The 21945-nt window shown below is 33.9% G+C and overlaps 1 protein-coding gene and 1 pseudogene across 1 annotated transcript; both read left to right on the top strand.

Moving 5' to 3' along the window:
- Positions 1–8482: 8482 nt before the first annotated feature.
- On the top strand, positions 8483–9309 carry LOC141582905 (NADH dehydrogenase [ubiquinone] flavoprotein 2, mitochondrial-like; annotated as a pseudogene).
- Positions 9310–19988: 10679 nt separating this feature from the next.
- LOC141583043 (testis-specific chromodomain protein Y 1-like) lies at positions 19989–21730 on the top strand. Its single transcript, XM_074392459.1, has one exon. The coding sequence runs from the start codon at positions 20108–20110 to the stop codon at positions 21728–21730; it is 1623 nt and encodes a 540-aa protein (XP_074248560.1). The 5' UTR covers positions 19989–20107.
- The last annotated feature ends 215 nt before the right edge of the window (positions 21731–21945 follow it).

Raw genomic sequence — 21945 nt, 5'->3', positions numbered from 1 at the left:
GGAGGGGTCATTAGGGCACATAGTTTAAAGAAGGCAGGCTGCATGGCTGAGGCTGGAACAATACTCTCAGGACCCAAGCCTCCTACCCTAACCGATTTTTCACTGTAGAAAAGTGCCCATAGGTGTGTGAGGTCTGAAATTAGCTATTGGGGCCCTAGACTTGGTTTAAGTGTAATCTTCTAGATGGAAAAGTTCTGCTGGGGACAAGTAGAGAGCCAGTCCTAAGCAACACAAATTATATACAAAACACAAAGTCCCATAGACTGGCTCCACCACAGATTTGAACTAGTCATCCTTTATTTGCAGGCCCTACAACTAAACCCCTTTACTATTTTGGCCACTTGTGCTGAAGAAAGGTAGAAAGCTTTATTAAGCCATATCTGAATAATAATGCTGCACTCTGAGGTGGTGTGGCAGCCTTAAAGCCAGGTGGGGCTTGTAGCCAGAAGCCATTTTCTTTTTTTTCAGTGAATGCACAGAAAGAAATATAACCTAATCACCAGTGTGATTTTATAAGCCAATTTAGCAGATGATGCTGGGTTGGCTGTGAGATCTGGAAATCATGCTTGCTCCCACAGTGTTTGTTGACCCTTGCCGAATCATGTGCAAATTTGGGCCACTCCCTGAGCAGCTGCCTCCCCTCTGCTTTTCCCTGGTCCATTGGCAGGAGCAAATGTGGCTGCAGCATGTTGCCATGCACACTCATAGAGCTGAGCAATGGTTTCCCCAGTCTCAGCTTCCCACCAGCAAGGAGCAAAAGGCCCCAGGGGAAGTGCTTGACTGCTTTGTCTAAGAAGCTCCTGTAGGTTTTTGCCCAGAGATAACAGTCACAGAATAGAGAAGGAACAGAAAGCAGAAAGCAAGCAGAAAGACTTTGAAGGAAAAAAAAATGTGCCTTTATTTAAACCTGACTGGCCCAATCTGCTTAAAGATGGGCTAATTCTACCCCCCGTCACTGTGTGCTGCTGCTCCACTGTTCTTAAAGAGACCAGAGAGATTTTTAAGAAAGAGAGAGAGAGAAGAGAGAGAGAGAGAGAAGAGAGAGAGAGAGAGAGAGAGAGAGAGAGAGAGAGAGAGAGAAGAGAGAAGAGAGAGAGAGAGAGAGAGAGAGAGAGAGAGAGAGAGAGAGAGAGAGAGTAGGATATAACTCATCCCTCTGGCATAATTTCTTAAGCTGACTCATGCCTGTACTTGGTTCCTGACTGAGTCTTCTCCTGGCTGGCTTGCCAAAATTTGTGCCAGATTTTGAGGCACAGAGGTGCGAGCAGTTAGCTTTCCTGTGAGAAAGTATTTTCAGAATTTTGTTCTCACTCATCCAAGAATGGGAGAGGAAACTAGGATGGGTAAGTTCATAAGAAAATACCAGACTCCAAAGAGTTTTTACAGATAAGTAATTTATTTAGGACAAAAAAAGGTGGGGAGGGGGGTGTGGACAGATTTACCAGAAAAAAATGTTATCCCATTTAAAACTGAGCAAAGGATATATACAGATAATTTTCAAAAGGAGACATATATGAGGCCAAGAAATATATTTTTAAAATGCTTATCATTACTAGTCATTAGACAAATGCAAATACAAACTGAATTGAGATAACATCTCACACCAGTTAGAATGGTGACCATTAAATAATCTGTAGACAACAGATGCTAGAGAAGATATGGAGAAATAGAAACACTTTTACTTGGTGGGAGTGCAAATTACTTCAACCATTGTGGGAGACACTGGCTATTCCTCAGGGTTCTATAAATAGAAATATTATTTGACCCAGCAATCCTGTTATTGAGTAGATATCCAAAGGATTATAAATCATTCTATTATAAAGACATATGCACACATATGTTCATTGTGGCATTGTTTACAATAGCAAAGGCCTGGAACTAATCCAAATACTCATCAATGATAGACTGGAAAAGAAAAATGTGGCATACATACACCATGGAATACAACGTAAGCATAAAAAACGAGGAGTTAATGTTCTTTGCAGGGACATGGATGAATCTGGAAACTGTCATTCTCAGCAAACTGATACAAGAACAAACAATCCATCACCACATGTTCTCACTCATAGATGGGTGTTAAAAAATGAGAACATATGGACACAGGGAGGGATTCATTGCACACTGCAGTCTGTTGGGGCGCTTTGGGTTGGACAGTGGCGGATAGAGTGGTTGGGGAGAGATAACATGGGGAAAAATGCCAGATATTGGTGATGGGGTACATACATATAAGTGTATGTACCTATGCAACAATCCTGAATGATTTGCACATGTACACCAGAAACTAAAGTACAATAAAAAATATAAATAAATAAATAAGAAGAAGAAACATATCATTTAAAAGTTATATGCTAAGACTAAAATTGTTTTTAATTATATACCTGTTTGATACCAAATGTTAAGCTAGTGATCGAAAACAAAATCAAATCAAATCATGAGTTAATTTTTTCTAAATAAAAAATATAATTCCAAATAAAACTATTGTTGGTGAACAAAGGCAGCTTTATAATATAAAATACTAATTAGTTATTGCTTTGTATATGTAAAATATTTCAGTCAAACAGTCTATTATCTTTTTGAGGTTCTTTTCCCATCCAATAGCTAGTGCTACAAGTAGATGAAAAGCAAGGTTGATGGTAGTGGGTGAACTAAAGACTGGAGCAATTGACTTTGCTTTTAGTTAATTACTTTTTACATATTCTTGGTGAATTTTTGATGCAAGGATGATGAAAACATCAATTAATATTTAGTAAGTAAGAAAAACTAATCCCAATATTATTAATAGAAATCATAGGTTAAAAACCATGTATTTTCAAATAAAATACTTTTAATTTTATTTGACGTAATTAAGGATCTTTTTGCATCTTATAAAAATTTTGAGTTTTCTCACATTAAAAAAATTCTAACAAAAGACCTAAGTAATAATCAACAATGTAATTATTTTTCCAAATTAGATTGTTAAGGACAGTTATAAACCTGAGAACTTTACCCAAAGGAAAAATAATATTCTTAATTAGCCTCCTCTTTTGATTATATATAAATGGAGATATGTTTATTTTTAATAGAAAGTGAATAGGTTAAAATTATATTATCTTGCTTGAATTATGAAACAGAATTAAAATAATTCATATAAATATAGTACAAAAAATAAAGTTTTGCAAGATGAATACTTTTATCAGTCAGGAATTCAATCAAGGTCAAGTCAAGGTGGTTTACACCTGTAATCTCAGCACATTTTGAGAATAAGGCAATCAGATTAGTTGAGGTCAGGGGATTGAGCCTAGTCCGGCCATCACGGTGAGTCCCCATCGGCAGTGATGGTGCACAGCTCTAATCTTAGCTAATTCAGAGGCTGATGCAAATAAATAACTTTAACCTGAGAGGCAAAGTGTTGCAGTGTGCCAACATTTCAGTACTGCAATCCAGCCAGAGGGACAACATGAGATTCTGTGCTAAGAGTAAAAAAATATATATATATTCAGTCAACTAAAAATTGAAATATACAAATTATTTACTGTCATTCCAATTTTTAAAAATTCTAATTTTTTGTTATATTACAATGTCTCAAATGAATTCTTGCTAAGATGTCCAAGTTACTATAACTTCTTCAAAAATGAATTCCTTTTATTTTTATGTAATTACATTTTACATTTTGTTTCATGCCATATATGCAGCTTTATTTTATTTTTAAACTCTTTTCTCCCTTCTTCTACAGACCTTAGTGTGTGTTGTTCCCCTTCATCATCTATGTGTCTTCAGTGTTCAGTTCCAATGCATGAACTTATATATGCAGTGTTTGGTTTCTTTATGTTTATTTGTTTCTGTGCTAGTTTGCAGAGGAGAATGGCTTCCAGCTACATCCATGTCCCTTCATAGTACCTTATTTTATTCTTTTTTATTACCTCATAAAATTTCATTGTGTATATGTTCCACACTTTCTTTATCCACTCTGTTATTGATGGGCATTTGGGCCAATTCCATGTCTTTATTACTGTGAATAGTGCTGTAATAGAAATACACAGGTCTGTATTCTTGTAATAAAATTACTGATTTGGGGGTGGGTGTATACCCATTAATTAAATGGCTAACCTCCATGATATTTCTCGTTTAGATACTTGATGAATCACCACACACATTTTCACAATATGTGTACTTATTTATATACTGCATAACAGTGTAGAAGCATTCCTATTACTGCACTGCCTCACTACAATATGCAGTTTTTGAATTCTTAGCACCATTTTGACTGGCATCACATGATATCTCATGGCAATTTAGATTTACATTTCCCTAACAATTAGTGATGTGGGACTTTCTGAGATGAAGACCAAATCTTTTCTTTCCCCAATGTGGCCACTTTATCAGCTTTTCAACACCCATTTTATCTGTGTTCTTGACACTACCCTGCAAAATTTAATGTATGAAATGCCTAAGTTATATGATAAAGATAGAAAATGACAAGATGTTAGAACACCAGAGAGTCATAGAAAAATGAATCTCATATAAAATTTCTGCAAATTAAAAAAAAAAAGTGGTTTCTTATTTTTTCTTCAGAACTTTTTTAGAATAGTGAATGTCATCAATATTACTTCCATAAGACATAAACATATTTAGGTATTTCTGCTGTGAAAAAAGAGGTTACTGTTGCACTTAGTGGAAGAAGTCATAAATGCTGATTATTGTTCTACAAAGCACAGAAGAAGCTCCTCATTAAAGACATTATGCGAGTAAACAGTGTCATTATCCAGGGGTCTGAAATACTGTTCCATTAGTAAGTGTTATTATCTACCTTAAAAATGCTACTCTGAACCCCAATGCCATATGTTTCAGAAATATATTCTTATGGAATGTCGGAGAGTAGGAGAGTGTATGAAAGAGACATTGAGAGGATCAATGCAAATACAAATTCTTCAAATTTAATTTTTTTAAAAAAATAAAATATAATAATTTGCAAATAAGGTTTAAAATGTCAAATTGTAAAGCACTAAATTTCCAGTATTTTGAGATCCAGGAGAAGGAAGGCATTAAACACAACTAGCTGTAATTCTTTTTCATGGGATTTTGGGAAATTACCTTACCAGCTGGCAGCCTCTGTGGCCAGTGGTGCCTTTGTCTAAGATTTTGTGTAGGCATGCTATCTTTGTTCTATTCATTCTGCCAGACAGAGTGCACTTAGCTTGCATTATAAGCAAGTGTGGGATCTAGCCACTACACATATGCCAGTTGTGGCAGGACAGAAAATTTTAAGTGGCAACAGAAGTTCCATCTCACTGAATAGTAGGATCTGGACCAGAGATACTGCAAGCAGATTTCACAGTTAATACTGGTGATTGAGGTGATGTCCAAAAGCTTACAAATGCCAGAAGCTGCAAAGTCTTAAACAGAATGTCACAGGCCTGGGTATGAGAGTTTTTATACCTGTGTATCCCAAAAGGCCACAGTTCTCTTATTTTTGTTTTCTACAATGTGATGAGCAAGGGATATCTTTTAGCATTATATGCATTACAGCTCTTTTAGATCCACCATTCAGAGAATTTCAAATAATTTTTCTGCATACAGGAAGTCAGAGGTACATGGACAAGTGAAGAGTAAGTAACATAAAGAGAAGCATTATTGAGTGAGAGGACTCAGAACACTCCCCAATTGGGTAGTTCTCCCAGAACCAGCTGTCCTAATGAAAGTGCATTTCTCAGCAGAGAGAAGATTCAGAAGTAGGCAGATCTTCTCTATAGAAAAGGTGTCAATAATTAGTGTCCAGCTTTCAGTAGAAAGGAGACCCTGGAGTGAGTGGTTTCTCCCTCCTGCTACTCATCTTATCAGGTGATAATCTCTCCATAGAGGGAAGACCCTGGAGTGCCTAGATTATTTTTACATCTGGTGATCCCAATAGCTGCTAAACCTTCAGCAGAGAGGAAACAGTAAAATGGGTAGCTCCTTTTTTTTAGCTGGTCATTCTATGATTTCCTCAGCTCTCAGCAGAGCCTGTGGTGGGTGGCTGCACTACACTGTTCATAGTCCTCACATCACCTCAACTCTCAAAAGAGAGAAGGCACTTGAGTTTGTTGCTCTTCTCTACAACTGGTAGCCTAACAAGTCCTAGAGTCTGGCTGAGTTCAGAAATTTAATGTGCTTCAAAAAAAAAAAAAATAATAATAATAATAATTCTTGTGATTAGATGGTGAAAGAATGGTGAAAGAAACATGGAGTTCTACCAGGCTGAATTTATCAATTAGAGCACAGAAAATAAGGACTTTGCATTTAACGTGTAAGCTTGGGATGTAGAGGAAGATCCAAAATCTCAGTGATATTTGGATGGCAGAATGGATTTGTCTTTAGACATACTCGTCTTACATGAGTGGGTCTAGAATACGTATTCTTGACCAATGTCTTGTGAAACAGATTTGTGACGACAGCACCTACATCTTTGAATAGCCTTGTACTCGTTTTTCTGTGTATGTTATATCTAACAGTGGGAACCACAGTTACTCAACGACAAAATTTAAATACGATGAAAACAATTGGATCCTGAGGTAGAAAGGTCCAAGTAGCAGCACTCATCTATCAAAGGCAAAGTGGGTGTAGCTAAGGGAAAGTGCAAATTAGAATGTTCTGACTCCTGTGGAGCTCTAGCATTGGATAATTAATCACAATGTTTTGGTAGTAAAATTGATAGAAAATTTACTGCATCCCAACTACATTACTGACAATTTTTGCAGTGAAATTTCATTTCATCTTTTCCCAAGGACACCTGCAGCCTATTATTGAGGTGATAGTGCATGAGAAAAATAAAATAATCATAAGTTTTAAAAACTACTGGACACTAGCTCTGAGGCAATGAGCTGATAGAGGTCAGATAATTATTAAAGTTGTAACTTAGATCATATTATAGGTCTTCATTGTTTCCCTGGATTCATCCTGTGGTCATTTTCTCATTGCCAGAATGCATAATTGGCATAGACATACTTAGCAGCTAGTAGAACTCCACATTTACTCCTTGATGTGCAGGGTGAGTACTACTATAATAGAAAAGGGGAAATGGAAGCCTAAGAGCTGCCTCTACCTAGAGAAATAGTATGTGAAAAGCAATATTACATTCCTGAGGGTACTGCAAAAATTAGTGCCACTGTAAGAAAATTCAAAGACTTAGGAGTTGTAATTAAGAGCACATTCTCATTTAAATCTCCAGTTTGGTCTGTACGGAAGACAGATGGCTCTTGGAGAATGACAGTGAATTACCATAAATTAACCAAGTTGTGATTCAAATTGCAGCTGCTGTACCAGATGTAGATGTAATTTCATTACTTGAGCAAATTAATACATCTCCTGTTACCTTGTTACCTGATATGCAACCACTGACTTGGCAAATGCCTTTTTCTTTATTTCTGTCTATATATTACATATATGGGAAGTTACTAACTATTAAGGTATATGATAATATACACTACAATGAACATATTGTTTCATAAATGTGGGTGCTTATTATATGTTACATATCATATAATATGTATGATATGAGCTTTAAAATTTGGATAACAACCATATTTCTGCTAATACAACATATATGTGAATGTCTTGATTTTACACTGTTTGCAATAATGTGTCTAAAGTGAATAGATATCCCTTAGTATATTAAGCCAAATGTAAATTTTGTCTTTCTATTTTAGGCATTGAATAGCAACATAATAATCGTGGAGAAAAAAAAAAAAAAAAAAAAAAAAAAAAAAAAAAAAAAAAAAAAAAAGCAAGCTATATGTTGGTAGGAGATGTGCCTTTTGGAGAAGTTTCCAGTCTCAAGAACAGAGCCTACAGTCAGATGCCTAAATGAGAATTATGAAACAAACTTTGATCCAAGTGTAAAATATTTTAATGTTGTATAAATTTATTTTCTTTTGGAATTTATCTTAACCTTTTCATGTATTTTTCTACTACTTTACTTTCCTTATTCATTTATCTTTATTTTCTCTTACTATCTAATATGCATTTTTGTGAGTGTATTTACATTTTATTATTTTAGAACAAGATAGAGCATACATAATTCTAATCAAAGATGCTCAATATAAAACTTCTATAATTTTTTTTTTAAACAATACAAAATACTAGGGTATTAACCTTACTCAACAACTTTAGAAATTTAGGAATTGCCCACTGTGGCCTGCAGCACTCTCAGGGAGTTGTTGCCAGCTTTAAAGGTGGGGTCTTTGGCGTCAGGAAGAGTTGTACTCAACTGGATTCCTTGTAGGAAAAACTGGCTAGAACTTACATTCATTCCGAACTGGAACAGCAGGACTGTGGCACCCTCGCTGCACAGCTCCAGGGTCACCAGGTGGGCGCCGCAGCTCCCGTTGGCCGTGGTCTTGGGGTTGATGTTGAGAAGCTTTGTCACCGTCGTGTTGTCCTTCGTCTCGTAGGTGAGGTTCAGCTGCAGCCCCATGTCATAGGATTCTCTCTTGGCGCGGTCGGGGAAAGGTGAGCAGTGTGGTCCGCCATGTTCTTCTCCGCAGCGCTCCGGCCCAGGCGGCTATACTCACCGCCCAGTGGGGAAGACATGTAAGGAACTTGCATAAAACAGCTATGCAAAATGGAGCTGGAGGAGCTTTATTTGTGCACAGAGATACTCCTGAGAATAACCCTGATACTCCATTTGATTTCACACCAGAAAACTATAAGATGATAGAGGCAATTGTAAAAAACTATCCAGAAGGCCATAAAGCAGCAGCTGTTCTTCCAGTCTTGGATTTAGCCCAAAGGCAGAATGGGTGGTTGCCCATCTCTGCTATGAACAAGGTTGCAGAAGTTTTACAGGTACCTCCAATGAGAGTATATGAAGTAGCAACTTTTTATACAATATATAATCGAGAGCCAGTTGGAAAGTATCACATTCAGGTCTGCACTACTACACCCTGCATTCTTTGAAACTCTGACAGCATACTGGAGGCCATTCAGAAAAAGCTTGGAATAAAGGTTGGGGAGACTACACCTGACAAACTTTTCACTCTTATAGAAGTGGAATGTTTAGGGGCCTGTGTGAATGCACCAATGGTTCAAATAAATGACAATTACTATGAGGATTTGACACCTAAGGATATTGAAAAAATTATTGATGAGCTCAAGGCTGGCAAAATCCCAAAACCTGGGCCAAGGAGTGGACGCTTCTCTTGTGAGCCAGCTGGAGGGCTTACTTCTCTGACTGAACCACCCAAGGGACCTGGCTTTGGTATACAAGCAGGCCTTTAATTTATATTGAACTGTAGATATGTCACTAGAGAAATAAAATATGAACTTCCAATCTAAAAAAAAAAAAAAAAAAAAAAAAACTTTAGAAAAAGCATAAACGTATCTGTAACCATAATCCTTGAAATATTGATTTTTATTTGGCTTGCTTATTTTAATATTTTAGCTATTTTTATGTCATAAGGAAAATATTTACACTCAGTGTGTATGCATAACATAGTGTGCCAATGCACATATGTGCATGTGTATTATATATGCCTTCCAGCAGTACTCAAGATTAGCTTTTTTTTTTTCAAATGCCATGGATTGAGTTTTCTCTCTTTGTATCTCCAAATAGAGGCTGCCTAGTTCAATTTTCTATATTAATGTTTTACAGAAATATTGAAAAAGTAGTAAGAAAGAAAAGAGAAAATATAGGGTTTAGATTCTAAACTTTGAGTAACTGAACTGACTTGAGATTTTTAATAGTTACCCTAGTTTGAATGAACTAAGCTTGACATAAGGTTTTTAAATATCTTTCTGATTTACAGAAGCAAAAGATCATTAAGATATCTTCATAATATAATATCAAAATATTCTAAATGTGTGTTTTTAAAATTAATTTCTGGAGAGATATTTTGACACTGAATTTCTCAAAGATGCTTGATATTATATTTTAGGATATTTATCAAGATTTCTCAACCCTCAGCACTAGATGCTATTAACAAGCTTACCAATTTCACTTCGAGTCATGAACAAGGCTTAGAGTGAAATTAAGATCTGCTGATCGAAAAATTCCTAGAAAATCACATTGACTGTCTATTACCGCTATGAACAATCTATAGCTATTCTCCTTCCATAGTCTGCTCCAGTCACAGTGACTTGGTGAATTTTTAAACAATTTAAGCAACCTTTTGTTAGGAATCATCGTACTTGTGAATCTTGCTGCATGCTTATATGAGTATTCCCTTATTATTTTATTTAGATATTTACATGAAAATATGTAAGCAAATTATTATATATTTGTTTTACATAAATTGAAATTTACTTTGTAATAGAGAATCTTACCTCTTACATTTTATACAGAATTGATTATCTCAATTTATTAAAAGCAAATCTAAAAACTTATAGCATAACCACTAAAACAAAAATCTATCATCTAAAATCCTAAATTGAAAAAGTGAAATTTAATTTAAGTATTTTAAACATCACTTTTATGAAACAAAACAAAAATGTTATAAGTAAAAATAAACTTTGAGATGAGAAAACAATCAGTACTTCATAGATAAAAACAAAAACAAAACTGCAGGGCAGTTAATTTCAAACCATTAAAGAAAAAAACATTAAACCAATCAAAAATAGTCTGGACCCTGGATACCAATAGTTTATATCAACCAATTAAACATTTACAAGAGACAATGGTCAATTCTTTTTCGTGTATTTCCATACTACCTCCTAGGCACAGATGAAGTCTTTATAATTGAAATCCTTATTTTTTAATGCAGAGCTCTGATTCCTGCTTCCAGAAAAAGTAAACAAGACCTATGTGCTAATTTATTTTGTTTTATTTTATTTTATTTTAATTTTTTTACCAGTCTCTCTTGGGGACACATGAAGAATCAATGAGAAACATATATTTCTGCATTTCCTAATTCAGAGCTAACTTGGTTGAAAATACCAGAAATTGGCTACAAATATTTAAGCTGCTGAGAGCAAAGAATGCACTTATTTTATACAATAGAAAAACTATAAACAGGAACAAAAGTTAAAGAGATCTTTATTTGCAAAAAGCTGAATATTTAAAGGCAGTTTAATATACTGAAAGAGTTGGAAAATTATACACAGTCTTATGACAGAAAACATTCTCTAAAAATATGTTAAACCATGTTAATTCTCCAGTTTATCTATAGCTCCAATATGAGAATGAATTGAAAGCCGTAAAAAAAATAAATAAACAAATCCCCCTGAGAGTTTAAGGAGACTTTTAATACATATCCTGTATTAAAAAGTGATAGTTTTATTATTTAACTTTTTATTATTATACTATAAATTCTGGGTCAGAAAATGCAGGTTTCTAATACAGTTGTACATGTGCCATGGTGGTTTGCTGCACCCATCAATCCATCATATACATAAGTTATTCCTCCTAATGCTACCTCTCACCTCTCAAACACCACATGTTCTCATTTATATGTGGGTGTTGAACAGTGAGGACACATGGACACAGGGAGGGAAGCATCACACATTTGGGCCAGTTTGGGGGAGATAGGTGAGGAGTAGCGGGGTGTGGGGAGTTGGGGAGACATAGCATGGAGAGAAATGCCAGATATAGGTGAAGGAAAGGAAGGCAACAAATCATGCTGTCATGTGTGTACCTATGCAACAATCTTGCATGTTCTTCACATGTACCCCAAAACCTGAAATGCCATAAAAAATAAAATAAAAGTAAATAAAAATAAATAAAAATTAACCACATTTTCACAATGATCAAACGAGGATTTGAAGTACAAGTAAAGTAAAAGAAAATACAGAAAACAAGCAAGTAAATGTCAGAATAAGTAATATTTTAAGTGCATTTTATTTAAATGTGAGATCTTTTATAAAAAGGCACAGACTGGCACAAGTGTACTTTTAAAAGAAGAATGCATTTATATTATTTACATGCGAGTCTTACTTTAGATGCAGAGAGACAGATGCCAAAACTAAAATAATGTAAAGTTGTAGAAAATGTATGACAATGGACTACAAAACCCTATATAGCTGTCTCTTCAACTATATAAGTGCAGTGGCAGAATCAGAGTGATGCAATTATTTGTAATTCCAGAGTCTATCTGAACGTTTACAGCTTTCAAAAGAAGACTTTTATACTAAACATCAATTAAATTGTATTAACTTTATTGCACCGATTAACAGCAGCTACTTACTCTTTATTAACCACTGCTGAGGTATGCTGCCTACAAATATTAACGACCGCTAAGGTAAGCTGCCTCATGATAAAAAGATGAGAACTCTGTCCCTCAAACCTCAGGAGAACTTGCAGACTGAATGCAGCTTCTAATATGAAGGTTCCAACAGAGGTGGTCATTGTTTTATTTCCCAAACTTTTTTTTCAGGCTTTTTCTCCTACTGCTCAAGCAAATTTTAGAAGTTTTAAATAACCAAAACATATTTTTTTCCAATTTTTCTTTTATTTCTCTTAAGAAGTTAAACATTTATGAACAAAAATATTCAAAAATAAACACATATAGATAAAAATTCAGAATAAATTGAGATGTTAACCTTATGTGTCCCCAATTAGTGCAGACTAAAAATTAAACAAAGAAAACAAGAAGTTTAGTAACACTGATTTTCTGGACAGAAAGAGCCTATATAATGAACTTTTAAAAGTCTAGTCAAAAATAAGAGGAGAAAATCTGACTTTCAATATTACAGCATTTAAAAATTCAAATGCCCTTTATAAATACAAACAAAATCATAAACCAAAAAGTGAAATGTGAATCTACAGTTCATTTAAGAAAGAAAAATCAATAAATAACCACAAGAAACTTGTTCTGGACAGCCCAAATGGCAGGGTTACTAAAGAAAAATTTTTGGGCCAGGCATAGTAGCTCATGGCTATAATCTCAGCACTTTAGGAGGCTGAGACATTCAAATCACAAGGTCAAGAGATCGAGACCACCCTGGCCACCATCGTGAAACACCATCTCTATCAATAATTAGCTATGTGGTAGTGCTGCTTTGTAGTTTCAGCTACTTAGGAGGCTGAGGCAGGAGAATCAGAAAAAAAAAAAAAAAAAGCAAACATAATGAGAAAGGAATTGAAATTATTAAGTCGGGGAAAAATGTAAAAAAAATGTAAACACTGTCAAAGAGACATACATAAGCATTTTGAAAATTTAAGGGCAAAAGACAAAAATTCAGGGAGACTACTAAAAAAATGGCCAAGTGTGCCACAAGTCTGAGAAAGGGAAAAACAGCAAAGAAGCTTTAAAAAATTTCAAGTAAGACGAACTCAAAGTAACACACTCAAACCTACATGATTATCACCACCAATTATACAGAAATACAAGTTATCATTAGAGAATACTACAAACACCTCTTTGAATATAAACCAGAAAATGTAGAATTGGATAAATCATATTCATGACAAAGTTGCAATTGCTGTGCTGAAGGTTTCATGGTAATTGGCTGGTAGATTAGCATACAAAAAGAACAGCTTAAGAAATGTCTACATTTGAGATTGAAATGAACTTTTATTGATTGAATACCAAGTTAAAAATGCATAATTAACTTTTTAAAACAAACAGAAAAATCTTGCAAGAAGCAAGATAAGTGATTACATGTTAATAAGGCTATCAAAAATAAACAGCAGTTTTATTTTCTAAAAACTCAGCAACCAGAAAGCAGTAGACAAATATGTTCCAGAATATGTAAGAAAAATTCTTCAAACAGAAATTTTGTGTTAAAACAATGTTTTCATTAAAAGTGAAGGAGAAATGATTACATATTCAAATAAAAGCTGGGGTTTATTACCAGCACACTACACTTTAAGAAATACTGTATGGGATACTTCAGGGTAAAATGAACAAACACTAAACAGTGTATAAATAAAAATTGATCAAGGTAAATATAAACACTTTGACAATTATAAAGGATAAAATAAATTTAAAATGTGTACTATCACACTTTGTTCTCCACATAATTTAACACACACACACACACACACACACACACACATATATATATATATATATATATATATATATATATATATATATATATATATAAAATTCTGTATATACTGTATTCTGGTTGAAGATTTTTGCCCTTCTTCAATGGGTAAACTCAGATTTTTAATTAACTTAGACAGATTTTTGGCTATTTTACCTTTCAGATATTCTTTTTTTTTTTTTAACCTCTTCTTTTCTGTTACTTAAGAGATGCCCATGTTGCATATATTGATGTACCCCGTGGTGTTCTATTCACTTGTTAGATTTTTTCACATAATTTGATTTTTAATTCTCAGACTGTTATTTCAGTTTCCACTTAATCATATCGTCTGAATGTTTACCTGCTCAAGTCTGATGTTAAACTTATGTATTGTAGATTTTATTTCAGTAACTGTGCTATTTATTTCAAATGTTATATATTTTCTTTTACAATTTTTGTCACTAATACTCTCATGTTGTTTTTCATCCTTTGTCTTTTTACTGTAAGCCTACTTAAAACTGTTGTTTTAAATTCTTTGCCTCTAAAACTTGGGACAGATTCAGTTTCTGTATTTACTTTACATTGGTCATAGGCTTCATATATATATATATATATATATATATATATATATATATATATATATATATTTGTTCTTGTTGTTGTTTTCAGAAAACTATAGTTGAAATATCATAGTGTGCTAACTCTAAATTATAGATTTGCTTCATTTCTCCAAGGAGTTCCTTACTTATTAAATACTAACTTTACATTTTATTAGCATTTTCAATAAGAAAAATGTAAAAACTATCACTTTTAAAAACTGGATCTGTACTAACACTCTCTTTAACATTCAAGGGGATTGTTCATAATTCTGTCTTAGCCTTCAGTTTCTTGTCAGATTGGAGCCATGGAATTAATGCATACTATTTTGTTTCTTTGGCATGTTTCATATCGCAACATGTACATTGTTTTTTTTTTTTAATTATTCAATATAATAAACCATTTTAAAATATTCTAATTTTTGCAAGTATATATTCTTCAACATTTTTTCCTATTTATTGTTTATATATTGTATAAAATAACTATTCTTTTTGTTCCCAACAACTTACGAGACTAGAAAAAACACAGTAAGTTAAGATATCAAGGCTTCTTGACTCTTTTTGGAAGCAGGAATCAGGTGCTCATGTTGACAGTAATAGATCTCAATTTTAAAGCCTTTATCTGTCCCAGAGAGGTAGTATGGTAAGCCACACACACAAACAAGCTAACTATGTTAGAATTGTCTCTCTTTATTGTCACTTGGTTGATATAAACTCTTGATTTTTAGTGTCCAGACTGATTTGATTGATTCGACTTTCATTTTTCAATGGTTCAAAGCTGTTTGTCCTGTAGTTTGTTTTCATTTTTATCTATGAAGCATTTTTTTTTATTTTTTAAATTGCATTTGTGTATAAGACTTATGGTTTTGTCCGTTTAAAATGTTGTTTAAAATTCTTAAATTGAAAACATTTTCAATTTTGAATATTACATAATAGCTTTCAGTTTTAGTGGTTATGTTATAAAGTTTTTGGTTTGCTTTTTATTAATTGAGGTTACAAATTTTATATAAAATAATTAAAGCAAAATTTCTTATGAAATAGATGTTGGTTTCATGTAAAAATATACAATAATTTGCTTACAAAGTGACTTCTGGCTAAATATCTAAAAAATGATATTTGAATAATAAATATCTAAATAAAATACCTTTTTAAATAAGAATGTCTAGATAAGTTAAAGCTAAAAGAAATTGTAGCTAACTCTTCTCCTGAAAAATGTTATTCCTATTAAAATGCACAGTAAATTATTAATTAACACTCAGTCTGTACAGGTATAATCTGAGGCAGTAATATAAAATTAGAAGAATGGAGAAGTACAAGAGCACCATGCTTTATATCATTGACTTTAAACTTTAGATTACTCAGACAAATTAGTATTATTCAAAGTAAATCCTTTTAAGTTTATAACAATAACTGAAGCCCTAAATATAAGTACATACAACATTTCAAATACAAATTTTGAAAAAAAAAATATTTATAACACTTTAAGTATTATACATCTGGTGTACATTCACAGATTGTCCAGGTTTGTTCCATAATTAATACACATACCATGGTGGTTGTTTGCTGCATCCATCGTCCCATCATCTGAATTAGGTAATATTTCTAGTGCTATCCTTTCCCAATCGCCCAATTCTTTCTATTCCTTTCATAGTCCCCCAAACCGGCTGGCCCTGGTGTGTGATGATTCCCTCCCTGTGTCCATGTGTTCTCATTGTTCAACATCCACCTATGAGTCAGCATATGCAGTGTTGTGTCTGCTGTTTCCAGTTCCATCCATATCCCTGCAAAGGACATGAACTCAACATTTTTGATTGTTGCATAGTATTCCATGGTGTGTATGTGTAACATTTTCTTTATCCAATCTATCACTGATGGGCATTTGGGTTGGTTCCAGGTTTCAGCTATTGTAAACACTGCTACAATGAACACATGAGTGCATGTGTCTTTATATTAAAATGATTCATGAACTTTTGGGTATATACCCAGTAATGGTATTGTTCGGTCAAATTGTGTTTCTATTTCTGAATTCTTGAGAAATTGCAACATTTTCTTCCACAATGATTGAACTAATTTACACTCACACCAACAGTATAAAAGCATTTCTATGTCTCCACATCTTCTCCAGCACCTCTTGTCCCTTGATTTTTTAATTATCATCATTCTATCTGGGTGAGGTGGTATCTCACTGTGGTTTTGATTTGCATTTCTCTAGTGACCAGTAATGATGAGATTTTTTACATGTTCATTGACTGCATACATGCTTTTTTTTGAAAAGTGTCTGATCATATTCTTTGTCCATTTTTGTTATGAGGCTGTTTTATTCTTGTAAATTTGTTTAAGTTCTCCATAGACTCTGGATATGTTTTTTGTCAGATGGGTAGATTGCAAAACTCTTTTCACATTCTGTTGTTTGCCAGTTCATTCTATTGATATTTTCTTTTTCTGTGAAGAAGTTCTTAGGTTTAATTAGATCTTATTTGTCTACTTTGGCTTTTTGTTGCCATTGCTTTTTGTGTTTGATCATAAAGTCCTTGCCCATGCCTGTGTACTGAATGGTATTGCCTAGGTTTCCTCCCAGAGTATTTATGGTTTTAGGCTTCATGCTTAATCTATAATCTATCTAGAGGTATTTTTCATATGTTGTGTAAAGAAGGGATCTCATTTTAGCTTTCTGGATATGGCTAATCAGTTTTTGAGACACCATTTGCTTATTTATCTTTTTTTCCTTTTTTAAAAAATTTTATTTTAGGTTTTGGGGTACATGTGAAGAACGTACACGATTGTTGCATAGGTACACACATGGCAGTGTGATTTGATGCTTTCCTCGCCTTCACCTATATCTGGCATTTCTCCCCATGCTATCTCTCCCCACCTCCCCACCCCTCATTCCTCCCCCAATTTTTCCCCTACAGAACCCAGTGTGTGTTGCTCCCCTCCTTGTGTCCATGTGTTCTCAGAGACACCTTTTATTAAATATGGAATTATTTTCTCATTGCATGTTTTTGTCTGGTTTGTCAAAGATCAGATGGTTCTAGTTGCATGGCATTCTTTCTGAGGTATCTGTTCTGTTGCATATTTATAGATCTCTGTTTGGGTACCAGTACCATGTTGTGTTACATACATAATCCTTTTTTTTTTTAATGAACAAAAGAGAAATTGAGGATCAAATAAGATAATAAAGATGTAAAACAAGAAAGTAAATATTAGCATAATTACTTTTATACTTATAATAATGTTATACTCGTAATAACCTTAAATGTGTTCTTGCTTAAAATGGCACAGACTGGTGTAAATGCATTATTAAATGAATGATTCATTTATATAGTTTCTATGCTAGACTTACTTCAGGTGGAAATACTCAGGGGCCAAAACTTGTATTAAAATAATACAAGTTTCTGGAAAAGGCATGACAGTGGACTACAGAGTACTGTTTGTGTCTCTCTTCAACTAAACAATAGATCCAGTGGTAAAATTAATCTAATGTAATTATTTTGGAATTCTAGAGGTTAACTGTCAGTTTATAGCATGAAAAACAAAATTTCCATAGTAATTGCAAATACTTTGGAAGCAGCTTGGAAGAAAAACAGAAATGATTCAGACTTAAAACTCTCAGGAGGATTTGTGCACTGAATTCTACTCTTAATTACAGAGGTCCCAACAATTGTGAATAGTCATTGTTTCATACTTTTCCTCCTCCTGTTCAAGCAACTTTCGGAATATAATTTAAAGAGCCAGGGCAAATTTCTTCTCTCTCTCTCTCTCTTTTTTTTCTCTCTATTTTTTTCTTCTTAAGAAATTAGAAATTGTTAGACCAAAAAAAAAAATCAAAAATAAATACAGATATATGAAAGTATAAATAAACTATATGATAATGCCATGTACCCCATAATTGTGCAGGCTCAAAAATGACCCAAAAATAAATTTTGGTAGGACTGATTTCCAGTATGGAAAGAGCCTACACGATGAATAAACAAAAACCTTTTCAACCACAAAGAGAAAGAAAATCTGATTTTTAAAGTAACAGCATTTTAAAATTTAAATGCACTTTTTATCAAATCATGAAACATAAAATTAAAAATAAATAAAAAAAAAACTACAGCTCATTCTAAGAAAAAAATAATAATAATATCAAACTCCAGGTTTTCCTAAACAACCCAAATGGCAGGTTTAATAAAAAATGATTTTTAAAATTAATGTTCATAGGAGGATAATAGAATAAATGAAAAAAGCACAGAAAAACCATGGAAAAATAATTATTAATAAAGGGTATAAAATTATTTTAATGACAAAATTATACAGATAAAAGTAAAGCAACTGAAATAAATATTCACTATAGAATATTAAAACTAGGCTTGAATAGAGGAAAGAAAAAAATCAGCAAACCTAAAGAACAATTAATTAAAATTATTATGTAAGAAAAAAAAAAGAAGAAAAACAATGAAGAAATGTGAACACAGCCTAGAAACATCTTGGAAACCATCAAGCAGCCATAGTTACACATTTTGGAGGTTCAAAGGAAGAGAGAAGAAATCAGGAAGTTTATTTAAAAAGCAGTGGTCAAAAATGACACAAATTTGAAGAAGTAAATAAACACCAAAATGCTCAACAAAACTCAAGTGAGATAAACTCAAAGAAACACACTTAAACTTAATGACAATTTAGCCATCTAAAACAAAAACAGAGATTCTTGAAAGTAGCAAAACAAATGAATATTTACGTAAAACAACTCTCAGAAATAATCAATAATTTTTTTTATCTGAAAACTCAGAGACCACAAAGCAGTAGACTATCACGTTTCAAGTGATGTAAAAAAAACTTTCAAACAGAAAACTTACGTGCAAAGAAATTGTTCATCAATAGTGAGGAAGAAATCATGACATTCCCAAATGAAATCTGGGGCTTTTTTTTTTAGTAGATGATCCTTTAAGAAATGTTTTATGCGGTTACTTTAGGGTAAAGTGAACAGACACTACATAGCAATATAAATATATAAAAATTAAAATAAAGAGAAATAGATAAACAATTATTAAAAAAATAACAATGTGTAGCTCCACAATCTGTTCTACATATAATTTGAAACACTAATATAGTTAATAAAAAGTTATCACTAAAATTTACATGTATTTTTGACATACAATAATTACAGTATAATTTTGAGAACTGAATAAGTAAAATAAAGGGGACCAACATATAGAGAAGTACGTGTTTTCATGTTGTCGCAGGTAAGCTAGTATAACTTTAAAAATGTTATAACTTCAGAATGTTCAATATAATTGTCATGGCAACGACAAAAGAGAGTAACAGGCAGGTAGAAAGATTTGTGCACTCTGTAAGAGTAGGAGCTGTGGATTTAGCTAATCTTACCTGAAGCTACCTAGCAAGCTATCTTGGCATCATAAGACCAAGTCCAATCTGTCCCACCACAGAGGGTGGGACTCTCTGACTGCTTCTTCACACAACTTTGGCCACGAAGTGGAAGAGACTCATCCATACCTAGCACCTGGTGAAGCACTGAAGGCAGAAAGATGTGGTTATGATGAGACCCAACTGAAAAAAGGTTGGCACAGCAACTGCCCAATTCTGTCTGTTTCTTCATGGCTTCCCAGGAGTTTGAGGTGGAAGCTATTGTTGACAAAAGACAAAACCAAAAAGGGAAGACAGAGTATTTGGTTCGGTGGAAAGGTTATGACAAACAGGATGACACTTGGGAACCAGAGCAGAACCTCACAAACTGTAGAGAATGTATTTGTGACTTTATCAGACGACAGACTGAAAAACAGACAAAATGGACATGGACCAGAACAAGTAGAATTTCTTCAAACAATGTAAGGAAACGAGCTTCCAGAACTTCCACATCCAGCTTTTCTAAGAACTCTCCTAAAATGCCATTGACTGGCAAACACCACAAATCCAAAAACAACAACTTGTTTGCTGCCAGAGAGAACATTAGAGAAAACACAGCTTCACTTCTCCCTGACTCCAAAAATTCGAAACAGAAAAATTCAACTATCAAGACACTTGTACCTCATAGCCCAGTTAACAACCAGGACACAGTGAGGTCTTTTCTGAAACCTGAGAAACTAGATCCTGTTGCACCAGTTCAGGAGGACAAGGTGGCGTTCAAGGTGGCCGCAGAGAAACCGATCAGAATTTCATCAGATTCTGACACACAAGAGGTTAGAATAGAAAACAGGACCCAGACACAACCACTCATGTCTCAGATGTCTGACTCAGTTACTGCTTCCATGGCCACAGAGTCAGATAACAAAGAAGGTATAGTGGTATTAATGGACCCTTCAGCAGCAAATGGAACAACAAACATGCATACGTCTGTTTCAAGAGTGAGAGGTGGAAAAAGAGAGATTATTGATGATAGAAAAGACCAGCCTTTTATCAAGAGGATGTATTTCACCATCAGGTTAAAAGAAACTGCCAACAGATACAGAGACATTGTTGTCAAGAAAGACCATGGTTTCACCCAGATATTGCTATCTACTACATCAACCGAAAAAAATGCACTCAATACAGAAGTCATTAAAGAAATCATAAATGCTCTGGAAAGGGCTGCTGTGGATGACAGCAATCTTGTGTTGTTCAGTGCAGCTGGCAGTGTCTTCTGCTGTGGTCTTGATTTTGGGTACATTGCGAAGCATTTACAGAATGACAGAAACAGAATGAGCACTGAAATTGTGGACACAATTAAGAACTTTGTGAACCATTTTATTCATTTTAAAAAACTTATTGTTGTATCAGTCAATGGTCCAGCCATTGGACTAGGTGCATCCATACTACCTCTTTGTGACTTGGTTTGGGCTAATGAAAAGGCTTGGTTTCAAACCCCATATATGACTTTTGGACAGAGTCCAGATGGCTGTGCTACTGTTACATTTCCAAGGCTCATGGGTGAAGCATCTGCCAATGAAATGTTGATTGGTGGACGAAAGCTGACAGCACGGGAGGCATGTGCCAAAGGCCTGGTCTCTCAGGTGTTCTTGACTGCAACTTTCACCCAAGACGTTATGATTCAAATTAAGAGGCTTGCTTCCTGTAATCCTGTTATACTGGAAAAGTGTAAGACCCTTGTTTGCTGTAATATTAAGAAGGAGTTGGAACAGGCCAATGAGAGAGAGTGTGAAATGCTGAAAAAAATCTGGAGCTCAGCAGATGGGATAGAATCCATGTTAAAGTATGTTCAAACAAAAATTGATGAATTGTAATTACCAGTCTGTCTGCTTAGGACACAAGAACTGAACTTAGCAGAATATATAATTAGCTGAAGATGTCCTAATTCATTTTCATAGCCCCAAATAATTTCAATAAGAGCTAAGGCTCGTAGAGAGAATTGAAAACATCTAAACTTTTTATTTAATATTATCAAGAAATTGTTAAACACTGTAAATTTAAAATAAATAATAAAACAAATTATTTGCTC

Source organism: Saimiri boliviensis, chromosome Y, assembly GCF_048565385.1.
Source record: "Saimiri boliviensis isolate mSaiBol1 chromosome Y, mSaiBol1.pri, whole genome shotgun sequence".
Taxonomy (NCBI): domain Eukaryota; kingdom Metazoa; phylum Chordata; class Mammalia; order Primates; family Cebidae; genus Saimiri; species Saimiri boliviensis.
Note: the sequence above shows the minus strand (reverse complement) of the source record. Positions and strands in the feature narration are given on the sequence as shown.

Coding starts and splice junctions, on each gene's coding strand:
- LOC141583043 (XM_074392459.1), top strand. CDS start 20,108: ATGGCTTCCCAGGAGTTTGAGGTGGAAGCTATTGTTGACAAAAGACAA.